General features: G+C 39.2%; 1 protein-coding gene across 4 annotated transcripts; it reads right to left on the bottom strand.

Moving 5' to 3' along the window:
* Positions 1–81: 81 nt before the first annotated feature.
* On the bottom strand, positions 82–13503 carry LOC128887118 (KH domain-containing protein akap-1). 4 transcript variants are annotated; one of them, XM_054142620.1, is made up of 7 exons: positions 6889–7492; positions 3847–4677; positions 3248–3760; positions 2957–3172; positions 2755–2885; positions 2582–2678; positions 82–2304 (listed from the first exon to the last, which is right to left on the bottom strand). In XM_054142620.1, exons 2-6 carry the CDS (start codon positions 4631–4633, stop codon positions 2583–2585), a joined length of 1743 nt encoding a protein of 580 aa, XP_053998595.1. In that variant the 5' UTR covers positions 4634–4677; positions 6889–7492; the 3' UTR covers positions 82–2304; position 2582. The 4 variants fall into 4 exon arrangements, with proteins under 4 accessions (XP_053998595.1, XP_053998593.1, XP_053998592.1 ...); XM_054142618.1 differs by lacking the exon at positions 6889–7492 and adding an exon at positions 13357–13503 and having other exon boundaries at positions 82–2678; XM_054142617.1 differs by having other exon boundaries at positions 82–2678; positions 6889–7488.
* Positions 13504–21817: the final 8314 nt, after the last annotated feature.

The raw sequence follows: 21817 nt of genomic DNA, 5'->3' as shown, positions 1-21817 counted from the left end.
TATATATATGCACATACATTTCAGAATATATAAAATTAGCCTTACGCGTTATTTTGATATATTGTAGTATAAGGCGAGGAATTAAAATAATGCAAATTTAATGAAAACGCCGAAGATTACATTGAGGTATATACAGAATGAACTTAATTTAGTTAACGATGAGAATGAAATCGTAAGAAACACGAATAGAGCCGAATACTGCGATCTGCCGTATTGTATATAAATGTATGCAACGTGGAGGTGTCTCCTTACATTTTAAGAAATCGACGTAACGAAATTATCAACTCTACTCCTATTTATGGAGTTTTAGAAACATGTATTCAATGTTAAAACAAAATAACTCGTGTAACAATTTCATTATGATACATATCAATGGAACGTGTTGTACTGATCAATGTAAAACATTTTAACAAATCGAAAAGTTTTCATTTTGCGACGGTGATATAATCAAAGCATACACGCTATATGAGCGGCTTAATGACTGTAATCTTATTTATATCTCTAGAAAAAGTATGTATATCGTGTTTAATGTACCAACAACAGTAAATATTAACATGTAACAATTTCGAGATGTTCTTCATCCGGGTATATTTTAGGAAATTATAAATGATATATTTATTTTCGATTTTTTGTCAAACTCACGATAATCCGTATAAATAATTGTTACAACTGTTTGGTATAGTTTAGAGTTACATAGAATAAATGAATAATTCGCTAGACAGTATACAATTAAGTGTAAATCATATAATGCTCTATATCGTTAATCGAAAAACTACCAGACTTTTTCGTAATTAACTTGTTGGCAGTATATCAATTTAAAATGCGATATTATTTTCTCTATGAAACCTTCGACCGAAATTTGGAAAGCGGAAACGTAAGTCGTTTGCTCGTCGCGTATCCGGAAGCAAGTTACAGGAAGAAATTATTAATATTATCGTTACACAAGAAAAAAGTTATATAAAATACATTTTATCAGTGTTGAAATTAACTTACAGTTAAATCAATCACATATATATATTTATATACGATAAGCCTCTAAAGTTAAGTGTATGGATAATATCGATAATAGAATTTTGAACAATTTTGAGACAATAGTTATCCCAATATGTAGGATGCAACCGTCTTCATGATTTTTGTATCGAAAACAACGTTAAAAAAAGGGGGAAAAGAAAGAAAAATTGAAGAATCGAAAGAATATTCAAATATGATTTAGACAAAATAAGTATCTCTCGTATAGCTTAATACGCTAAAAGGTTCGCGTTAATGAACAAGTATGACCTGTAATATGTTATTACGATCACGTAGAAGCGAATTACCCGATTCGTCTGGAATTGCTAATATTGCAATCACTTTTCTTCTTCGTGAGTTTTTGGGGCATGTAAAATATATAAATCTACTATCTTTATCTTGTCATATTTATCACCGTGTAGAGCTAGCTAGCGTCTTACAGTTTTCATATTTTTTTTTTTTTTCATTATCATTAAGGTATATTATAAATATTTTATAAATGGGCGAAGTAATGTTACACTATATACAAAAGTATGATGATAATTCTGTCTATGGAGAACTAAATATGCAAACGCAACGGACAATTGCATTTTACCAATAACAGTCTCAAAGATTGCAGTTCATAATTTTTTTTTTTTTTTGTATCATTTTCAGCTTAACGTATAACTGATTTTCGGTTTCTCATTGGTTAGTGAAGCCGCCTCAGTGTCATCTGCAGGACTTGTCCTACGTATGTTCCGTACAACACGAAAGAACGGCAGTTTCGCAAATAAAAGTATCGAGGGACTAATTTTTGCAATTCAAGAAAAGCTTTCTCGATATTTTTACTACGCGTTAAGGACTTATGGTACACCATCATACCGTAAAAAACCTGTTCCTACGTTATAAATCGTTTGAATATTATATTAAATGTACACAGGTCCTCCATTTTTTTTTTTCTTTTGAAATATTTCTAACCTCTTCTTAATCGATTTTTGTCGTTAGAATGTGGCGGTCAACAGATTTATCGTACATTTCGATGGTATAAGTACAAAAAAAGAAAAAAAAAAAAAATGAAAATTTTCTGTTCACTCAAACACTCCACTATAGTGGTCCGTAACGTTCGATCTGAATTTATCGATAACGCGAGAATAGTGTTAAAAAGAAAGTTCCATTAACCATGGATATAAAATTACCACACTCTAAACATAATTATCATTTGTACTTGTCATAAATCATACGTGAAGAGGAATATTTATAATTGTCTGTTAAATAGTGCTCTCGTTCACCCCTCGGTGTCCAATGGTACTGAATCAACTAGCAAGAATATGTAATGTGTCATGTAGATTCATCCAAGTTTAATAAATATATGAAATAGAGTGAAGAAATTACTGTTTTAACGATTCTCGGTTAATAGAAATATTTTATCCGAAATATTTTCTTCGAAGAGCAAAATCATGGAATACGAAACTCTCGAGTATGAAAAATCACTTCCAATACATGCCTATAGTGACTATAAAATTACACGATCACGTATTATCACCGCACAGTTTTATACAACTCAATTATTAAAGACTAAACTTTTACTTCGTACCTTAAGTAAACGTTACCTCTTCTTCCGGAACTATGCTTTCTAATGGTACAGGCTCCGCGAAACCACGAGCTATTAATTCATCGGCGAGGGATATGACCTGTGACACGTAACAGTAATTTTTACGTAAATAGAGTATCGTTATATTAAAGAAATGTTTACTTTATAATACTCACTCCGTGTTTCTGAATATTCAGATAAACATTTACATATATGCATGTATCTATGTAGCCTTCAATTTGAGCTTGGCCGACAATACCGGAACACATATGAGCAACTACATCGTAAGCCTCTTGAGTCCACTCACCTAATGCAGAGTACGTGATTAGATAATCGTACGATCGAGGAGAAAGAAAAAAACGTACAACGATAATTTACCATTTTTCGGTTGTATGTTTGCGAGGAATACTTCGATTGCTTGCAACGGCAATCCAAGATAATCTGACCTAATCTTCTTCATCTCTGCGCTACTGAAAAACCAATAGCCACCATGATCGACGAGCCGCACCAAGTGTCGTTCGCCGAGAGGGTCTGGTTGCTCTACGTATACCCTAACCCACCTATTGTACCATTTTGCAACGAACATCATACCCTCTGCAAGTGATAACATGAAAACTTAATAAATCGCAGCCGAGTAATAAAATAGAATATGATAGAATATAAACGTACTACTAAGTTCATCTGGAATTGGCGGTGATTCTGTCGTATTATATAATAGTGTCATATTTTCATCTAAAAGTCGCAAGGATGGGTATGTGGGGTGAGTGGGAAGCTGCACGAAGAAGCGATTTGGTTTTACTATGTGACATATGACAACATCGTTTGTTAGTCCCTCCACCAAGGACAATTGTATTAACTCTGCGACCCACGCGTTCTCGTTTAATACTTTTAACGGTAAAATTTGCTCGAGAGTCACGTCCGGATACTTCTTCGCTGGAAACTTTTGTCGTATCATGTCCAGAGCGATGTTAATCTCCTCCGTGGAACCTTCTATGGCACAAATTTTCTGATCTCTCAATGTGTGATGACGTTTGACGATTATGTAGACCTCAGCTTTTTCGCGAATGCTTTGTAAGAAGCTACCGTTACGACCGATCAATCTCCCAACCAGGTGCTGCGGGATGTTAAATTCGTATATCATGGGGAGAGTACTGTCCTTTGCGTGGCCCTTGATACTTCCTCCTAGAAAAAGTATGCGAGTATATTATTTACTAAAATAGAGAGCAACAACTTCTATGTTAAACATTTCAATTAATTCTCGGCTTTACCCTTTCCGCTGTCCGTGCTCCCTTCGCTCCTGGCTTCATCCGTGACGCTGCCTTCTAAAACCCCAGATACTGGGCTGTGATTAGCAGAATCTCGTTCGGATAATGCTTGTGCCTGCGTCTTGACGCTATCTTTCGACGGAGTAGCAACTGGTGGTTGTTTGCTTGAGCTATAATTGCATTGATCGTTCGCGTTGTTCTCCTCGCATTTATCCGCGATCACCGATGTACTCTTCTCGTGGCTAGCAGTTGATTCTTCCTCTTCGGCGACATCTTCGAATATCTTCAATACTTTGCCAGTGGAATCAACGGCGTTCTCCAAAGAGGACACGCTTCTGCTCCTGGCGACCATGTCGAAGTTGCTAGTTTTAGGATTGCTGCCCAATTGTATATCCATTTTGTGCGATGATGAATCCAGATAGCTGTACCATGCTTGCTCGTCCTCGGGTGTTCTTGATCGCATGGAAGCAGGCTGCGAGCCGATCTTCCTCTGAGGAATATCCAAGCTCTCGCTCCTCTTTCTGGGGCTACAAACGGTTTCTTCTGTTGATTGACAAGAAGAACTCACTGAGAACGACTCATCGATATGTATCCCCGAATCGCAGAAATTCAAGCTGGTCTTTGTAACTTCCTTTTCGTTACTGACGAGTTCCTGGCCGTTGCAATCTGGATTATTTATTCCACCTGGATCAGCTCTGTCCACTCGGCGACGCTTGTACCACAGAAGGCCAATTATTAGCGCGAGAGCGGGGAAACTCCACTTTACAATTTGGATGTGAGCAGCTGACATGTTTCAAGTCCACCGTAGCTATTGTTATCGAAGAACCGTTTATTCTGGAATGAAAAATCGTTTACGTAATGTTGGCTCGAATGATTACAGGTTGTAGTAATGACCTATGGTTATCCATTTATGAAACTAAATTAGCGTTTGGTAGTAACCAAATTAACCGTTTAAACTTGGTCGAGTTTTACGTTTCGGGGTCTCTACGGAACAAAAATAACAATAAAATAGACAAACAAATTATAAACGTAAATAATCGTAGGTTCGATAGCGCGTTCCACTCGAGCTGCGTCGATAGCGAAAATGAGGAAGTGGTTGAAAATAACGGTAAAACTTTGTTTTTCCACCGATTGTGCAAAGTCGATGAAATTTAATTCTTCTTCGGGCTCTCGTCTTACTCGGTTTCCTTTCTTAATTATCGCCTCGGAATCGTGACTTCCGGTAACAGGTACACGAATAACATAATCATACCATAATCGTGCCATAATCCCATTTTTGTTGCGAATGATATTTTCTAAACTCATAAATATGTTTACAACCCAACGACACAGTATGCCTCTCTAAAAGAGGTTTCCAGGACCTTTATGATTTTATATTTTAGTAACAAAATACACTTGGACGACATCAATTTTCACACGCAATTATCCAAAAATCAATGTAAATATTCGTATGAAAATTACATACATTTCGTACCGTTTGTGTTGGATTAAAAAATAAGATCTAGAACTCTACTCTAAAAAACCCTTTATAACAATTCGCACGAATAAACACACTTGTAAGTAGGTACTAATGATATTACGCACAATTGATAATAAATATAGGCCGGTATATTCTTCAAGAGCAATTTACACGTGCAATCGATCCGACGATGAGTCACAAACCACACTAATACGCGAAAGTTTGTTAACGCTATGAAACTAGTATGTAAACAGTTTACATGAGTAATGTTTACCCATCAAGACTTTTACATTACACTCAGATTAGTTTCAACCGATCGGGAGCATTGCTGATTTCGTATTGGGTTTCAAACTGTACACGGTGTAAATTTGAAGAGTTACAAGGTGTTCCGACGTAACACGTGGAAGAAATTCAAACGGTGTTGACTTATCGCGAAGTAAATAGAAATTCTCGGCTACATACGGTGCTCAGAAAGGAACGTGACGCGAATCCGATTAATACTGGGTGTTTCGAACGAACGTGGCGCGAATGAATACATTTAAATATTGATTATAAGGGCGTTTAAAAATAACGTAAACATAAAATATTCAATTTCTAAAATGTACACTTAACACTTTGCCAACCGTTGGCCTATTAACACTTTACAGATAGTAATTGGATATGTTATAAAATTTAACAATAACTACTGTTATCTATTACTGATAAATAATGATTTCAATATAAATCTAAAGACGATTCTAATAGACAAAATAAATATTCTATGATACTAATGTTATGAAAATAAGAATTATTATTAAATTTAATATAGTTTTACATACTGTATATTTAATATAATTGATTTATAAGTGCATCAATAGCAATGCGAATGAAACGCGCGATTACATTATTGCGGGGCGCCAACCCACCAAGACACGGTCCTGCTCGGTACAAAACGAACGGTACACATATGTAACGATATTCCGGTTCTCCCTCTATTCCTATCTCTACCTGATAATCTTCATCATACAGAATTACGAGAAATACACCTGTAATTTCATTTTAATTAAAAATAATCAATTTCTCGATACAGAGGAACCACGTTTAAACAACGTGGCGCAACATCGCGCCATGCAATAACGAGGAATTCCGTGGAACGCCAGGTACAACTTAAACTTACTTAAACCGTCTAACTTAAGCTTCGTAAACGTAAGATTTTCCATATCCCCCGGAAATATAAATTCAACTCCAATTCAGCGCTGTGCTTCTACGCACCAGTTACTCCAAGATAAAAATATCTTGTAACAATTACGAAATTTGCCTACATCGCGGGTTAAAACGTTACAGTAGAGTTCCATTTATTCGAAGCGGTCGGGGATCGACCAGGTCGGGACAATTACATATTTCATACAATTGGAGTCGACGAATTTCCACGAGCGTTACGTTGTGTGAGTTCGGTTGATAAGAGACCGCCAAAGTGATCATAGAACCAAGCACCGTGGCATCGTCGGTCCAGATAAACGAACTTCTACTGTAAACCGTGTCGAAGTTGACCTCCGCGAAGAAAGTTCGCAAGGCAAGCGTTAGATTAGCGAGCAGACGGTACTCACCGACGTTACGTCCATGCTTAGTTCCATCTGTGATCGTTGGATAGAGTGAACGGGTCAATTTGGGTCGCTCGAGGAAAATTTACTGGTAGAATGGGAACCGAAGAAACGTTTTGCGATAACGTGCGATAATAATCGCGAGTCCTGGGGGAGGGGAGGGCCGGTGAAATAATTTGACGAAGGGATGCGTGGCTACTCTCGCTTTAACGCGACTGACGCGGCGGTACTGCGGTTTGCGGAACGACCGCGGCTTTCAGCACGTGGTAAACTCTGACGAGACCAGTTCGACTGGAACCGCTCGCGATTGCGCAGACGCGATACGTTAAGCGGCACTCACACAACGATAATGCTGATAACGTTGGTTTTTGATTTTCTTTTCTCGTATTTTTTTTTTTTATTTATTTATTTATTTATTTATTAGTACTAGTTTCTTCGCGAGACTCGTTGAGAACGAATGGGATGGTCGCGGTTAACAGTCTTGGAAATGCAAGAGGCAACTGTAAGGATTCGATCGTAACACTTGCTATTTTAGAAGCTGTCAAATTTTACTTCTTGCTGTTCTTCTAACAGGTTACAATTGTACTTGACAATTGTTACATGTAGAAATAATTTTAATAAACAGTATCGAGTAGATTCTCTGAAACATGTGGTCCACGGTCTCTGGATCCCAAGAGACAAGACGATTTCTCGGCGAATTTTTGAACACGAGAACCGTGCGATATAGAAAGTGGAAATTTGAATAAATGTATATGCATGACTCGAAGCGTATTTTGTAATATTTGTATCGAAAAGTATTATCCAACGTTGACGTGTCGTTTCTCCTATCGCAAAAAAAAAACTCCACGAGTTTGTATTACGAACAGTGTGGATACAACAAACTACGCGTTCTTTACCATTAATTAAAAACGAAACGTACACCGTTTACAGTTTTACGTTTAAACCGTTTGATCGAAAAAGTTCCTTGCAAAGTGAATTAAAAATATTGTAATAAATCATTGTATAATCCCATCAGTAATAAAGACATACTAATCTTTACATCTAAAGACAAATTATTTACATCATCGATGCATGTGTTTTTTAAGCATATTCCTAAGAGATTTCTAAGATATTTCTAAGAAAGAGATAAGGCGTGCATATCAGCAACGTGTATACGCGTTTCTCCAAGGAACCGTGCTTGTCCTTTTCAATAACGCGGCCAAGTTGGTCCACATGTTGTGTTTCTCTCGTAAAATATGTACAAGAAAGTAAAAGGATTAAAATTGGCGATCAAAGGAGGAGGTTGCGCAATACCGCATTAAATTATAGGTTTCTATCGCTGCGGCGTTTTCGCGGTACACAATTCCAATTAAACAGGCAGTCGGACACGACACATAGGTGGTTTCGAGGAGTTCGCGTTGTTCGCGTTCCTGGGAGCAAACATTTTTCCAATTTTGCGGTCAGCTAATGAGACAAGAGAAAATAACAGAGGCGATTGCGTAACGGTACTTTCCGTCACACCGTGTATTATTCGGAACGATTAGAGAAAAGTATTATCGAAAGGAAGTTGGAACAGGAAAAAGAGACTCGAGGATAAATATAGAATAATAGTAAGAGATAATAAAATTACATTAAATTCAACTAAATTAAAAATTAAATTAAAAGACTACAAGACGTACCATAATTAATTATGGATACACAGAAATCAGTGGCGTTTCCAAATTCTCTGTTCTCAACGATTATCCGTATTGGATACCCAACAGATACCTTATTATTGTCAAACAATTCCATCGTAAGGGCAATTGACCAATGGCCGCATAATCTTTTTCGACGAGGCGTGTAGCAAGAAAAAAGATCGGCCAAGGTGAGGCAAGAACGCGATATGAGCTGTTGCCCATGATGCTGGAAAGGGAGAAGGACAGTGCCGCAGCTAACAAGGGGGCAAATGCTTGGGGCGCCTGCATTTATTATAAATACATCGGTTTATTATAAATCGATTGGCATAAATAAAAAACTAAACCAAATAATCAAAGAATTTTTAGGAATTTTAAATCGCAAGAACTTTTGCAAGGGGCGCTTGGGTTGTAGTTACGGCTCTGGAGAAGGGTATCTGCACTGGACGAAAAACAAAAAGTTAAATCAAAATGAAACCGGTAACCGTTGACCAATGGAGATCGGATCGGCAAGCCGTCGCTCGAGGAAGTGGGTTACGTGCGGGTTTAACTCGCAGCCGAGTAAAAAATTTGGAAAAAAGAGTACCAGAGAGGTATGCACACCGTGCATCGCCTGCTCCAGTAACTCTCTTAACTCGACCAAACGATTCCAGTCGGCAAAACGACAAAATAATACGTTAAATTTCTGCCAAGCTCCTCAACTTTGAATTCATTCTTTTGGAATAAACAAGAATTCAATCAATTTTAACATTGACATTAATATTTATGAATATTCTACAATGGCACTTTTAGATATCGAACAAACAATTTACCAACTGTTAGCCTGTTAACCGGTTTCGTGTCGTGACAAGGAATACTTTATTATCTACAACAGGTACAGCATTATAAGATATTAATTTGAAAACGATTCTACTAGATAAAGCGAATATTGTATATTACTAATGTTACGAAAATGAAAAATACTATTAAATTTAACTACATACTCAAGTGGAATCGAATAAGTTCAAGTTTATTTAATAGAATAAGAATGCATGGATCTACCGGTAACGCCAATTACCATCTACAGCGCGCGGTTTACAAAAATACGACTGTCGATAAACTGCTACCGGCAGGTAAAGGGTTAAATATCTAGGTTACCCTCTGAATATGAATAAAATATTACAGGAAGCATTTTTCCTATTACCTAGTTATGGAAATCAAAAATATGACTATTTCACAAGCCTGTTAGATGTATTTAATTATTCCAGCTTACTTGAGGACAAATATTATTTCGAATACTCAGATACGAGTACATTTAGATCACGGAAGTTGTATCTAGGTCCTTTCGCTATATTTCCAAGTTACAACTGACCGTGCAAAGCAGAACAAAATCGTCATATGCAAATAAAAACATTTTGAAAAACAAATAAAATTATTGTAAGGCATTAACAACCGTAAAGCATTGAATTAAAATTCTAGATATTTTCCACGGACTTTCAGATTTTTTAGATATACCTTATTATTAGATATTAGATATTTTAGATATAAAACTTGTGTACGAAATAAATACCATACAACGATGTATTAGGTTGTCCCGAAAGTTTCTTTCGCGAGTTGCATTCAATTATTTGATATGGTTGTGTTTCTACAAATAGACAATCTAATCTCATAGATATTCATGTTGTAACAGTTATGGAGCAAAATGAATCGTGCACAATTGAGTAATACAACATAAAACATAAAATATTGTGCATGTATTACTTATTAATAAAGCGAAAGAAACTATTTGGGACAATCTAATATTTTTGACATTAGAAATAATATGTACGAATGTGTCTTGATGAGGCCAATGGGGTGAGAATAGAACTACTCAAGTATATCGTTAGAAGACGCGTAGTAATGCAAGAAACAAAGGTGACCGTGGTTCAACGTGCTGTTGGAATGTTCAATCTGTATACAGAACGATGAAGTAACCGAGCACGGTTAAGAGTATCGAGGAGAGAGGGGAACGAGGAGAAGAGTTGTCCCGTGAGAAGGACGACGAAAGCCATAACAAAAAGGGACACGTAGAAAACCTTGCTTCTCTCTTGGAATACGGTTTCGTACAAACTTTCCACAGCGTTCTCTGTGACCATCGACAGAACCATCAATTGGCAATCAAGTAATCGCGAGCTAACTGTTCACCTATTGGAATTACTCTTCCATAAATAAACTCGTAATATTCAATAATCAGAAAGAGAAGAAAATATGTACAATTCGAAAAAGATGTCAATGGTCAGAGAGGTCGCAGATCACGACCTGGTGGAGAGGGATGAGTATATGGAGTGTGTTGTAAAATTGAGTAACTGCTACTATGTTGCGTAATCGATGTATACAAGCAATCGAGTTAATACGATAAATGCGAAGTGCCGATACCAAGAGATATAAGGTGCGATTATAACGATCCTCCTTAAAGTGACTTCCAGATGGTAAATGTCTTACATTCCGTTGGTAATGCTCGTAATACATACACAATATGATAATAGCTACCATCTATTGGAAGTAAGTTAAAGGAAATCTCCGACCTCAACTTTGTTGATCATACGCGCGACCTTGCATGCGCGTAAACATCTGCTTACAAAGTAAACGAACGTTAGAGCCAGCATTCCTAGCACTGGTGTAGATAATATAAATATCGACCAGGATAATTCTTGACAGTTAATTAATTCGAATTAATTAACCATTTCAAAACGTCTGAAATAAATATGCTCATGTACGAATAATAAACATATAATAAATAAAAGACTGCACGTGTTAATAATTAATTCACATCATGCAAAGTTCATCTTACACATAAATAATACAAACATATATAAATTATACGTAATTCGCTGGACAGTGAAAAATGTTCCAAGTATAATTGTCGACAATTACTATCGTCATTCGTAGCGTTTCGATTGTTAATTAGCAGTAAACTGTTCCACGATCGAAAAATCTTGGTTTATTTACTAGTATATCCGGAATAATTTTTGTCGGTCTGCGTTATAGATAATATAGAGGTTTGGTGACGGTAATTTCGAATTTCAAAGAATTTCAATTTTTGGCAATCCTCGCGTGATTTGGCGAACAATTAAATGATTCCAGTGACTCACGGAAATAGCCAATGGCGCATTCAGGGCCAGCTGCCTTAGAAAGGAAGACGGTGGGATACGGAACGGATGTATCTTAGAAATAGAACGTAACTGAAAGCGAGTTCGTCGTTGACCCTTTAAATGTCCGCACACTTATGGGGGAACAACAGGTCCGCCATAGCTATTTACATATGTAAGGCTGCTCACACACCATGGGTACCATCGTGGCGATAAAATTCAACCATGAATACTTGCACAGATAACGCGATATTATTCAAGCAATATTTTCTATTTCACGTTGTCGAACGATGCGAATCGAATAAAAATACACAACGATACGAAACATTTTTTAATAGCTTCAATACATTGTTATCGATACACGATATCATCTCTAGATGAATATCTAGAATAGATTAACTAATTAATCTAATCTTCTACAATTTGTATGATTTATTGTATTATTACGATGATTTATGTACGCCACGAGCAATGTATATAAATTTGTATCTACAACCGTATAAGTGCAATCGTACTGTGCCCTACGGAAGTCAATCTAAACATACGAAAGAAACGTGCACGAGATTCTGATCGTAACGCCAAGAAGGTTAACGGCCGTGGAACGTTCTACAATCCCGAGTTGTTCGTTATTCGAATAATTTCGAATAAACCTTTGAGCAGATAATTATCTCGACATAATATTTTCACCCGATAACAGGCCGTCGATTACATATTTATGAAAATTGAGAAACTCAATTCAGCCATCGTGAACGCACGTGTTTAGAGTCTATGCGTATCGTTTGTATAATATTAGGTTGTCCCAAAAGTTTCTTACGTTTTATTAATACATATACAATATTTTATGTCTAATGTTAAATTATTGAATTGTATACGATTCATTTTGCTCCATTACCGTTACAACATCGACATCTAAGAGATTAGATAGTTTATTTATATAAACACTACCGCACAAAATAATTGATTGCAAATTACGAAAGAAACATTTGGGACAACCTAATATTTATATTTTCATATCACACAGAGCGTACACGCGATATTGTACACAGACCGGATCTCCAAAAAGCCACGTGTGTAAGAAATGTTATCTTTTACATAACGAACAACAAAATATAAATACGGGATAACGTACAACGTTGTAATCGCGAGTCACAAGTAAACTTTCAGGTGAAACTTTATCGTAATAAAAGTTTCACTTAGATCAAACTATATTCGGTGCTCGTGAATGAAAGTGTGTCGAGAGACAAAGTTGCTCGGTGTTTAGGGAAAAATGTCACCCATTTCGATACAACCACGTTATTTCCAAATGTCGTCTATACCTATAACCGATGTCATCTTCCGAGAAACTTCCTGATTATGTCGAAGGAAATCGATATCACTCTTTAGGAGGGAAGGAATCCGCGTGCTGGGCACATATTTTCGAGAACGAGCCGAGGTATACCGGCGATACGAAAACGAATCACGCGACTCGAGTATCGTGTAACCGAATTCTGTTCCATTTCTGATGTACCCATATTGCGGTCATCCGAATTTCGGTGAAGGAGCGTTCGCGCAGCGTGTAATAACCTACAGTCCCCCACGCGAGTCACGCGTGAAAATGATCGTGGTCGATAAATTTGAGAGTCGTACGAATTTAAGTCGGCGATGAGTAAAAGATAACAAAGGAAAGCCGCTAGACGAGTCGCACGGACACGAGTTTCGCACGATGTTCGACATACCTGTGCTATTACTGGCAGATCGGCATTCAATTCTTTCGCGATCGTTTGCACGTCTTCTGCGAATGATTACGATGAACGTCCAGGCACACCGAATAATCAACTTTCTGCAGATTTCGTAGAAAACTTCACTATGTGATCACAATGTTTTTCCTCGCTCGCGAGAGACAATATGGCGGTACGAATTCGGGCGCAGTATGTCCGGCATAATGCGATCGTGGCGCCACTCTCGACGAGGTGGTAAATTCACTGTGGCGCCAAATCTGGCTTCGTTCGAAATTCTAAAGGTAAGATAGGGTATGTAAATATTACGTTCAGATGAATTGTTGAGTAAAATGGATAGTTGTTCGTGTGGAAAAGAAAAGTTTTGTATAATAAGATTATATATCACAGTTTAGTGGACAAACAATCGATTTCCAATGCATGTGACATCTCGCGCCACCTTCTGGGAGAAGGTACTACTAAGAGACATGGATACTTGGTACGTAGAATGAGAATTTCTTCCTTATCGGTCGTTACATGTGCAGATATTTCCATTCTGAAATACAAATTGTAGATAAAACAGATTGGAAATGTGGGTCGATGAATAAGTTCAGCTACTTTTACCGAGATGGCGCTCTCAGGTTCAGGGAAGCGGGAAAGTTTAAAAATTTGAAATGAAAAGCAGCAATAGCATGTATTACTTGAAAGCTTATAGTATCATCGTTCGTATCTGTTAACCATTTTAACAATTATTTCGTCTGCAGAGTTTCACCTGGTTATTAAACTCTTTAAGGGAGCTTGATAAAAATATGTAACATCGTAAGAAATGAACGTCGATGCAAACACTTCGTACAACTACTTATATAAATTTTACCTTATGCGACTAATTGTATTATAGAAATCTAAAGTCGAATATCGTACAATCTCGTGAAAGACAGGCAAATGGAAGCTGAAATCTGGAATATTTTTTCTAGGAAAGGCTCCTTTTAATCGAAGGAAACCGGATATCCTGTGATCTAGTCGAGGATTTGACCTAGGGTGACGCAGGATGCAGAGTGACCTTGGCTTTGCGACGCGTGCGCCCGATAGCCTATTTTTAACTGTCCGTGGTGTATGGCGGTTCTTGGACGTGCAGACGGGACACCATATTGTTTTCCTTTAAGATTCACCGTGGAGATCAAGTATTATGACATTTGCACGCATAGATCGAGCATAAATTCTGGCCAGGGGTGAGCCGAGCCTCATAAAAATGTAAATGGTAATAAGACGATGCTTAGTACTGTGCATAATATCAACAACGGTGCCCTGTAACGTGTAATGCAAATTTGGAGAGCTTATTTCGTTGGGGCGAGGGTCGTCTCTGTGAAAGAATTTAACGTTGATATTTTCTCCAAGATTAAAAGTGCGTATCACCATGCGACGGGTATCTAATTCGAAAAATATTTCTTCCTTAATAATACGATGATAGATAAAGGAAAGAAACGAAGGAGATCCTCTATCCTTGTTCGATCAACTGATTGACTGCAATACTACGTATAACTTATAATTTATGTTTGTATATTACGATAAATGACGCAATAATACGTATAATAGGTCGACGTAGATATCAAATAAAAAAAATTTATTTTTAATGTGTTTTTCAATTCGAGGAGAACACCACTGCATATTCGATAAAATTATTTACTCTATATAATTTGTGCCTTTGAATCAAAGAACTTCTGTGAAAACATTTTTCGGATAGCTTTATCCCCTCGTTAGGTATTTAATCATTCCGAGTTAAAGGAAATACTTTGTATATTGGAAAAAGGGGGACCGGAAAACGATCATTTTCGGGATCGATAGAGTGTAGATAACACCAATCCCAACGGAGATGACTGAAAATTCTGTAGGTAGCCATTTAGAATCCGAAGGTCTCTGCCAGAGCGTCCGTGGATAATCCGCGAGATGTTTGATCTGGATGCGCGGCGTCGGGACGCAAGGTTACAGCGGTCGTCGGGTCAGCAACACCACGGCCGTCCTCCCTCCTCTCCGAGACCCCCTGTCCCTTCCATACCCTCTCCATGCCCTTCCTTCCCTTCCAGTCCTTCACCTCGTCGCACTCATCCAACCACCGGCCCTTCCCCCCTCGTCTTTTCTTCTTTATTTATCCTCGCGTCGGTCGTGCCACGGTGCGCCATCTTCTTCGGATCCGTCGAGATTCTTATTAACAGTTATTACGCCGGGGGTTTCTTTTTAGCCGGATCCTCATTTCTTCGGATAATGCGCCCTCCATCCCCTGAATGGCCGAAAAGCTTTCGAATGGCCGTCATCATTAGCGATTACGTCGCGTCTCGGAAGGCCGCGGTGGCGGTACGAAGAATTAATAGAAATCTGTCCGATTCAAAACGGAGGGAATCCCGGTTCCCTTCTTGCCGTCGGGGAATTTATTTCTGTTACGAGATTCGAGTCGTCTCGATCCTCCTCGACGATTCTGTTTCCGGTGGGGCTGGACGCTGAGACGGTCCAAGGAATGATACATGGAGTCAGGTTGAGTTAGGATTTTGTTGAAAGGTGCAACGATGTTAATTTGAATTCCTGGGCCGTTGTGGAACCCCGCGTTCCCATCCGACCTTGAGCGCCATTTTAATTTTCAGTAGCAACCACTCATTCGATTATTATTGCTTCAGCAGTGCATTTAACCCCCCCGATTGTTATCCAATGCGGTAGTCGAGCTGCTTCCAAACAACGTAATGGAGGGGGTGTCTGGGTCACCCCCTTTCATGTTTGTCTGCCTGGCTGGCTAGCTTGCTGGGGTTCCCAACCCCCATAGCTCTCGGAGCACCGCGCAGACTGTGACACCGAAATACACCGATTGTTTACATCGAGTCCACGTGTATTAATCGGTGTATTGATTAAACAGCCGTAATGACTAATTGCAACGTGGTTCGTGCGGTCTCGCTTTCTGAGCCCACGCTACAAACCGGGATTAATTACGCGTTGATTGTACCTCGAAGAAAACCGATCCCCGAGCACCTTGAAATTATATTTGCGCCGCTGATATCTTCAGACCCGGCAACGAACGGCGATTTTCACGAAGATCGTAAAACAGATACGGTATCGAGAAAAAATTCAACGTATTTTTATCAACTATTATCGATGCTCTACCTGTTTAATATTTAACATCGTTCGTGTTCCGTTTAGTGTAAGGTTGAATCGGATGGTATTCTCGATGGAAATGAATTTTTAATACGTGTATGTCCTTCTTGTAAAATAAAGATAAAACGACGAAGTTCACTGGTCTCCCGATTGCGGTACCGTGACCAAGAGTTTCTGTTTTGTTACCAATCGTTAACCATAACGCCGCGAACGAAAGGGAAAACCGGAGAAAATTTACCACTTTCCTGGCAACTGAAACGATCATCCCGCGCTCTCTCTAATAACGCGGACACCCATTAATCTTAATTAACGGAGAAAGTGCAAACTATAAAGGATAATTGCTAGATATTATGCGGGAGAGCTGCGTCGAGGTTTCGATTAGGCCATCTATCGCCCGAACGCATCGCGTTTCTGTCCATTTTTTCCAACGTTAGACAATTTTTTTAAGATTATACCGTTCGTCTCCGAAACATTTGCTTTCTACGCTTTATTTGTTTTCATATGAATGTTATTGTATTAATTGTAGAATATATTCAACGTACGTCGTGTATACATACTTTTTGAATAATTTCTACGATACTGTGCGTCGTTTGCGAATAAAATTCCCAGTCTACATATTAATAAACACATTAATTTCCTCGTCGACGGATCGATCACCTTCCCCGTGCTTTCTGAATGCATCATATTACGTTTATCGTGCGTGGGCGGCGCAACGGTTTATCAGACAGACAGGGTTTCGCACCCCGTACCATCGACAGAAGGGGTAGGGTTCTAGGAGCAGCTAGCAGCCACGGTGGAGGGGGATTCGTCTGCTGGAGGGGGTGTCTGGGGCAATCCCCTCCAGTCTGGGGGTTCCCAAACTCAAGCGCATTTCCCGGGGTTCGCAAATCTCTCTTCTTGGTCGACGACGTCGAAACTTCGCCTTCCGATGGCACAGTTTCTACGAAACTTGGCGTCTCGAATACCGATAGAGGTTTATTCTTGAAAAAAAAAAAAGAAGAAAATCACTGGAGGTTCTATGAAACACTCAAGAGGGAATTTTACAAATTTTATGGTGAACGTTTATGGTTGGGATTTTGACGATCCCCGTTTCATCTAGGTAAATTTTTCAAACGAATGCTTAATATACTGGATGCAATTTACTTCATTGAAACGTTCCATTCCTATCTGAGACATTAGTGCCACGGTAGGAATACGTTTATATGTTTATAAGATTTACTCATAACAGTTTCCAGAAGACTATACAATAATTTCTGTAATAATTACTATAAATGTCTATACGATTTATGATTTGTGTATTTTGTGTCTTAAGTGCATACATTATGTATATATACTCTGCACATATTGCTGAATCTTCTACTAATAGAGCCTGGTCTGTGGATTCGTATATTACTTAGATGTTTAAGATTGTTCATCCGCCTTACATCACTTTATCTAAAGAAGCCTGAAAAGGAAATGGAGAGATTCACCACCAAACCGTCACAAAATAAAACGGAAAATAAATCTAAGCTCCAAGTCATCAACAATACCTTCCAGAGTTCTTCTATACCTTTTCTATACGTTAGCTCGCAGCTATTAATCGACGAATTAATTGAATTTACGGGCCAATTAGTCGGTAAAGTAATTACGGATTACATTTACCCGAACGTAGGCACCGGGGCGTATCGATTCAAGCGACGCGGGTGGTAAATACGCGATTCTGCGTAACAGACTCGGCTAGATTCCAGGTTCAAGAGACGTCCGGATGTTCCGGTGAGCGCATACCGGTCGATACGCGGAATTCGTTGACATTGATCCAGCGGATTCGTCGTATAGCTATCGGTGAGTCACCGTGGCTCAGTGCCCTTCAGCCAAGCTCTCCGTTTTCCTAAACTGGATAACTTCGGAGCGAGACGTCCGCGTCGTCGCGACGAATGGCTCCGATCGGCCTTTCACCGCGCTTATTTTTATTTTCGAGTTTGCGGAACCCGACTCGAACACACCACAGCTCACGTACACAGACTGAAATGGCACTATCCATTCGAACTTTTAATAATAAATAATATAGCGTTAATACTTACTTGAACTCTTTGCGGCACGAGAATTCAGGTGATAAAATAGACCCATGTTGCACAGGAATTTTATTGCGTTTTGAATCAAACAAAATTGTTATATTTTTATTAATAAAGGTATCACATCTATACATATGCAGCTATTGCAAAATTTCGAGATGGGATTAAAAATGTCCCACCATGCATTTACGGTCCATCGAAAAGGTGGGACAATTTTAATCCCATCGTGCCCCAAAGAGTTAAATAACATTGATTAATAAATGTGTTTTTCTCCGCCACGCTTTCACCACCACGTATTAATATACGTTTGGATCGCGGTGGTTTGGTTCTTCAGCTTTTTGTGATCATCACGCTCCCGACTTCGTCGGGCAACGATTTCCAAGCTGAATTATCTATCAGACCGATCATCGATTGGATAGCCGCGCTGGAAAATCACTTTCCAAGCGGCATTCTTTGTGAATATTGTATCGCGATGGACGCGCCTCCTCTTGATGGTAAATATCCAAGATTGGCGGAGAGGTGGGAGGGGGGGGGGTCGGGGACTTTTGCCATCGGTACTAATTGGTACGTCTCGCGAAACCAGTTTCCTCCTGGGTCCCTTTTGAACTTCCCTGGAGTTTTGTTCAATTTGCAGCGCCCAGCTCATTTGCAAATATTTAAAACAGTGACAAGCTACTTTCTCTACGTGAAATACAATTTCCGTAGTGTTATTTTAAATATTTTGAACGCGAGCTTATTCGCAATTTTTCGTACAAGTTTCAGAAACAAAAATTCTTATGCTTTCGACGACGTTTTGTATCGAAATACATCGAATGATATTACGATAATGGAAATGGTCGAGACAGATCGATGAACGACGAGTGTTAAAAGCCGGTAAAAATGAGCCAGAGGAGCATAGAAGTGGCACAATTGGTTCAGTGGGGCGGTGCCCCTGCGGCCTTGGATCGGGACAGTGAACTCCGTGGCCATGCGAATACGCGGTGCCCCGTGCACTTCTCGCCCCCTCCCCCTCTCCCAGCCCCTCGGTGCAGCGCGCTGTTTCGAATGCGTGCTGCACCCGTTTCGCACATATGCAACGTCCACTCCCCGGTCGTTTCACTTCCAGCTTGGCCCCGCGATGCGAGCAGCCAGACACGCACGATGCATGCGCGACGCGCCTGGCTGCGTGCGCGTTCTTTCGGCTGGGAGTTGGAACTGTTCGAAATATGTAATTTAATATATCGGACTGTACGATGAATTTCCAATGCTATAGGTGGAATTGGAATACGCTAAATTAACGTTAAACACGATTTCCATGTAACGTAGCGGGGTTACGATGTTATTTATTTATACAACGACTCGATAAACTATACGATACAGTCGATCCCATGAATGTTTGTAGTACAAAGAAACTTTTGGAACAATCTAATATTTATCAATATATTTCTACAAGCGTACACTTGGAACCATCAAACCTACCATTTAATTTAAACAAATTTCTTCAATAGGAGAGAAACCTGTATGGATCGTGTGAAAGTTTATAAAAAGTGTTATGTATATTTACGTAGGCTATTATAAAAATCTTGGAAACAGAGCAATTGTACTACGCCATTGTAAGGAATTTTGTTGTGTTCAACTTTTTCTTTCATTTTTATTTATTTATGACGTTGTAAATGCTGAGGAGTCGGCGATAAGACTCGACCAGCATTGTAAATAAAGAGCGAGGGAATTAAGAGATGAGAAAGTAGCTAAGGAGAGATGTTAGGGAGGATTAAACAGAGAAGGATTACAAGGAGGAAGGATCGTCGACGAGCTGGTAGGAAGATTTAGTTGAGTGGTAAAAGGATAAGATGAGTTAAATGGTGAAAACACGAAGTAATTAGGCGTAGAGATAAGAGGGAACTCGAGGAGGGGAAGGTGCTATAAGAAATGGAATCAAATTGGAATTGGACGTTGGAACAGTTGAAATACAATACAAATTTAAGTCGCTCTGAATCGTAACGTGGAACGGTCCAGAAGTTGGACCTAACGCCACTCCAAAATTTCGATTTCTGGTATTACCACCCTTCACTCGATCATTCTGCTCTTGTGACTCTATCAGAGCATAGATCAATATTCTCTCCATCAAAGTCAACCCCGACTTATCTTCATTTCTGACACTCTACGACTGTTCTCCCTAAGGTTCGGACTCATGAATGCGAGATATCGCTTGAGGTCCGCTTTCACGTGACGTAAAGCGGCGACTTTGCACGCTACGATATCGAATAACACATTCTCTCGTCGTAAAAATTTAGATCTCGCACTCTTAGAAAATAAACTTTTCTTGATAGTCTGAGTAATTATACATACCGTTTATGAGTTTTTCTCTTTTTACCGATGTTCATCCATCCATTCCGTCCAATTTGATTAAAATTTCACTTTCGAAAGTTTCTGTTCGAAAGAAAACTGATTTTCCGGAAGCTGTAACCGCGACGTTCCCTTATAAAAATTGTGGCGTCGCGTGAAAACGGACCTTCAAGTTTGAGAAACGCTGCGAAGGGCCGACGCACCAGGCAGGGTGAACGCTCTCCGCAGCTCTAGCTCGCTAACTCGTTCTCTCGCTTCTTGGTGCGTTTTCTCGCTCGTCTCTCCTAATGATGGGCGCTCAATACGGCCCTCCGTAAGCTTTTGAGCCAGTCCGCGAACACAGTGTCTCGCATTTAACATTCGGACGCCACGGCACTTCGCGCATTATTGCTTCGAGGCGGGTAAAAAAAAATAGGGTTGATTGGAATAAAATTAAATTAAAAGGTTATACGATTGCATCAAATGCAGAATTTTTCAATCATCGATCAGTCAGACACAAGGGTGCCACAAAATATTCAAATAAGAAATGACAGTATTTGATTAGTTATTGTAAACCTCACCGCAGTCCAATTTCCAAATGTAATTATAAATTATTTAATATTCAACGTACCATAATTTATAAAGTTCCAAAGTTATAGGAAAGGTGGTTTTGACCACTGAATCCATGCCACCTTGCAGAGTCCACTCTTAAATTCTAATTATAAGAGTCTCGATAACGTGGCGCCATTTATCCTTATGTAAAATCGAGTAAAATTAAATTATCACCAAATAAGGACCTCGAGGGTGCCCTCTACCTCTGCTAACGAATCCTTGGTTTCGTCAGGCTCAAGCTAGATCCACTCCTGGCGTGTTACGGCAATCTCACGGTCGACGCGCGTGTTTTCGCTCGGATGAGGCAACGCTCGCTATCCGTGAGCCAGCATCCGCAGGGTTGATATTTCGTTGCGCTGGATTTTGCTCCGATTTCTTTC

Source organism: Hylaeus anthracinus, unplaced genomic scaffold, assembly GCF_026225885.1.
Source record: "Hylaeus anthracinus isolate JK02 unplaced genomic scaffold, UHH_iyHylAnth1.0_haploid 11985, whole genome shotgun sequence".
NCBI lineage: Eukaryota > Metazoa > Arthropoda > Insecta > Hymenoptera > Colletidae > Hylaeus > Hylaeus anthracinus.
The sequence above is the reverse complement of the archived record's forward strand: the minus strand, read 5'-3'. Positions and strand labels throughout refer to the sequence as shown.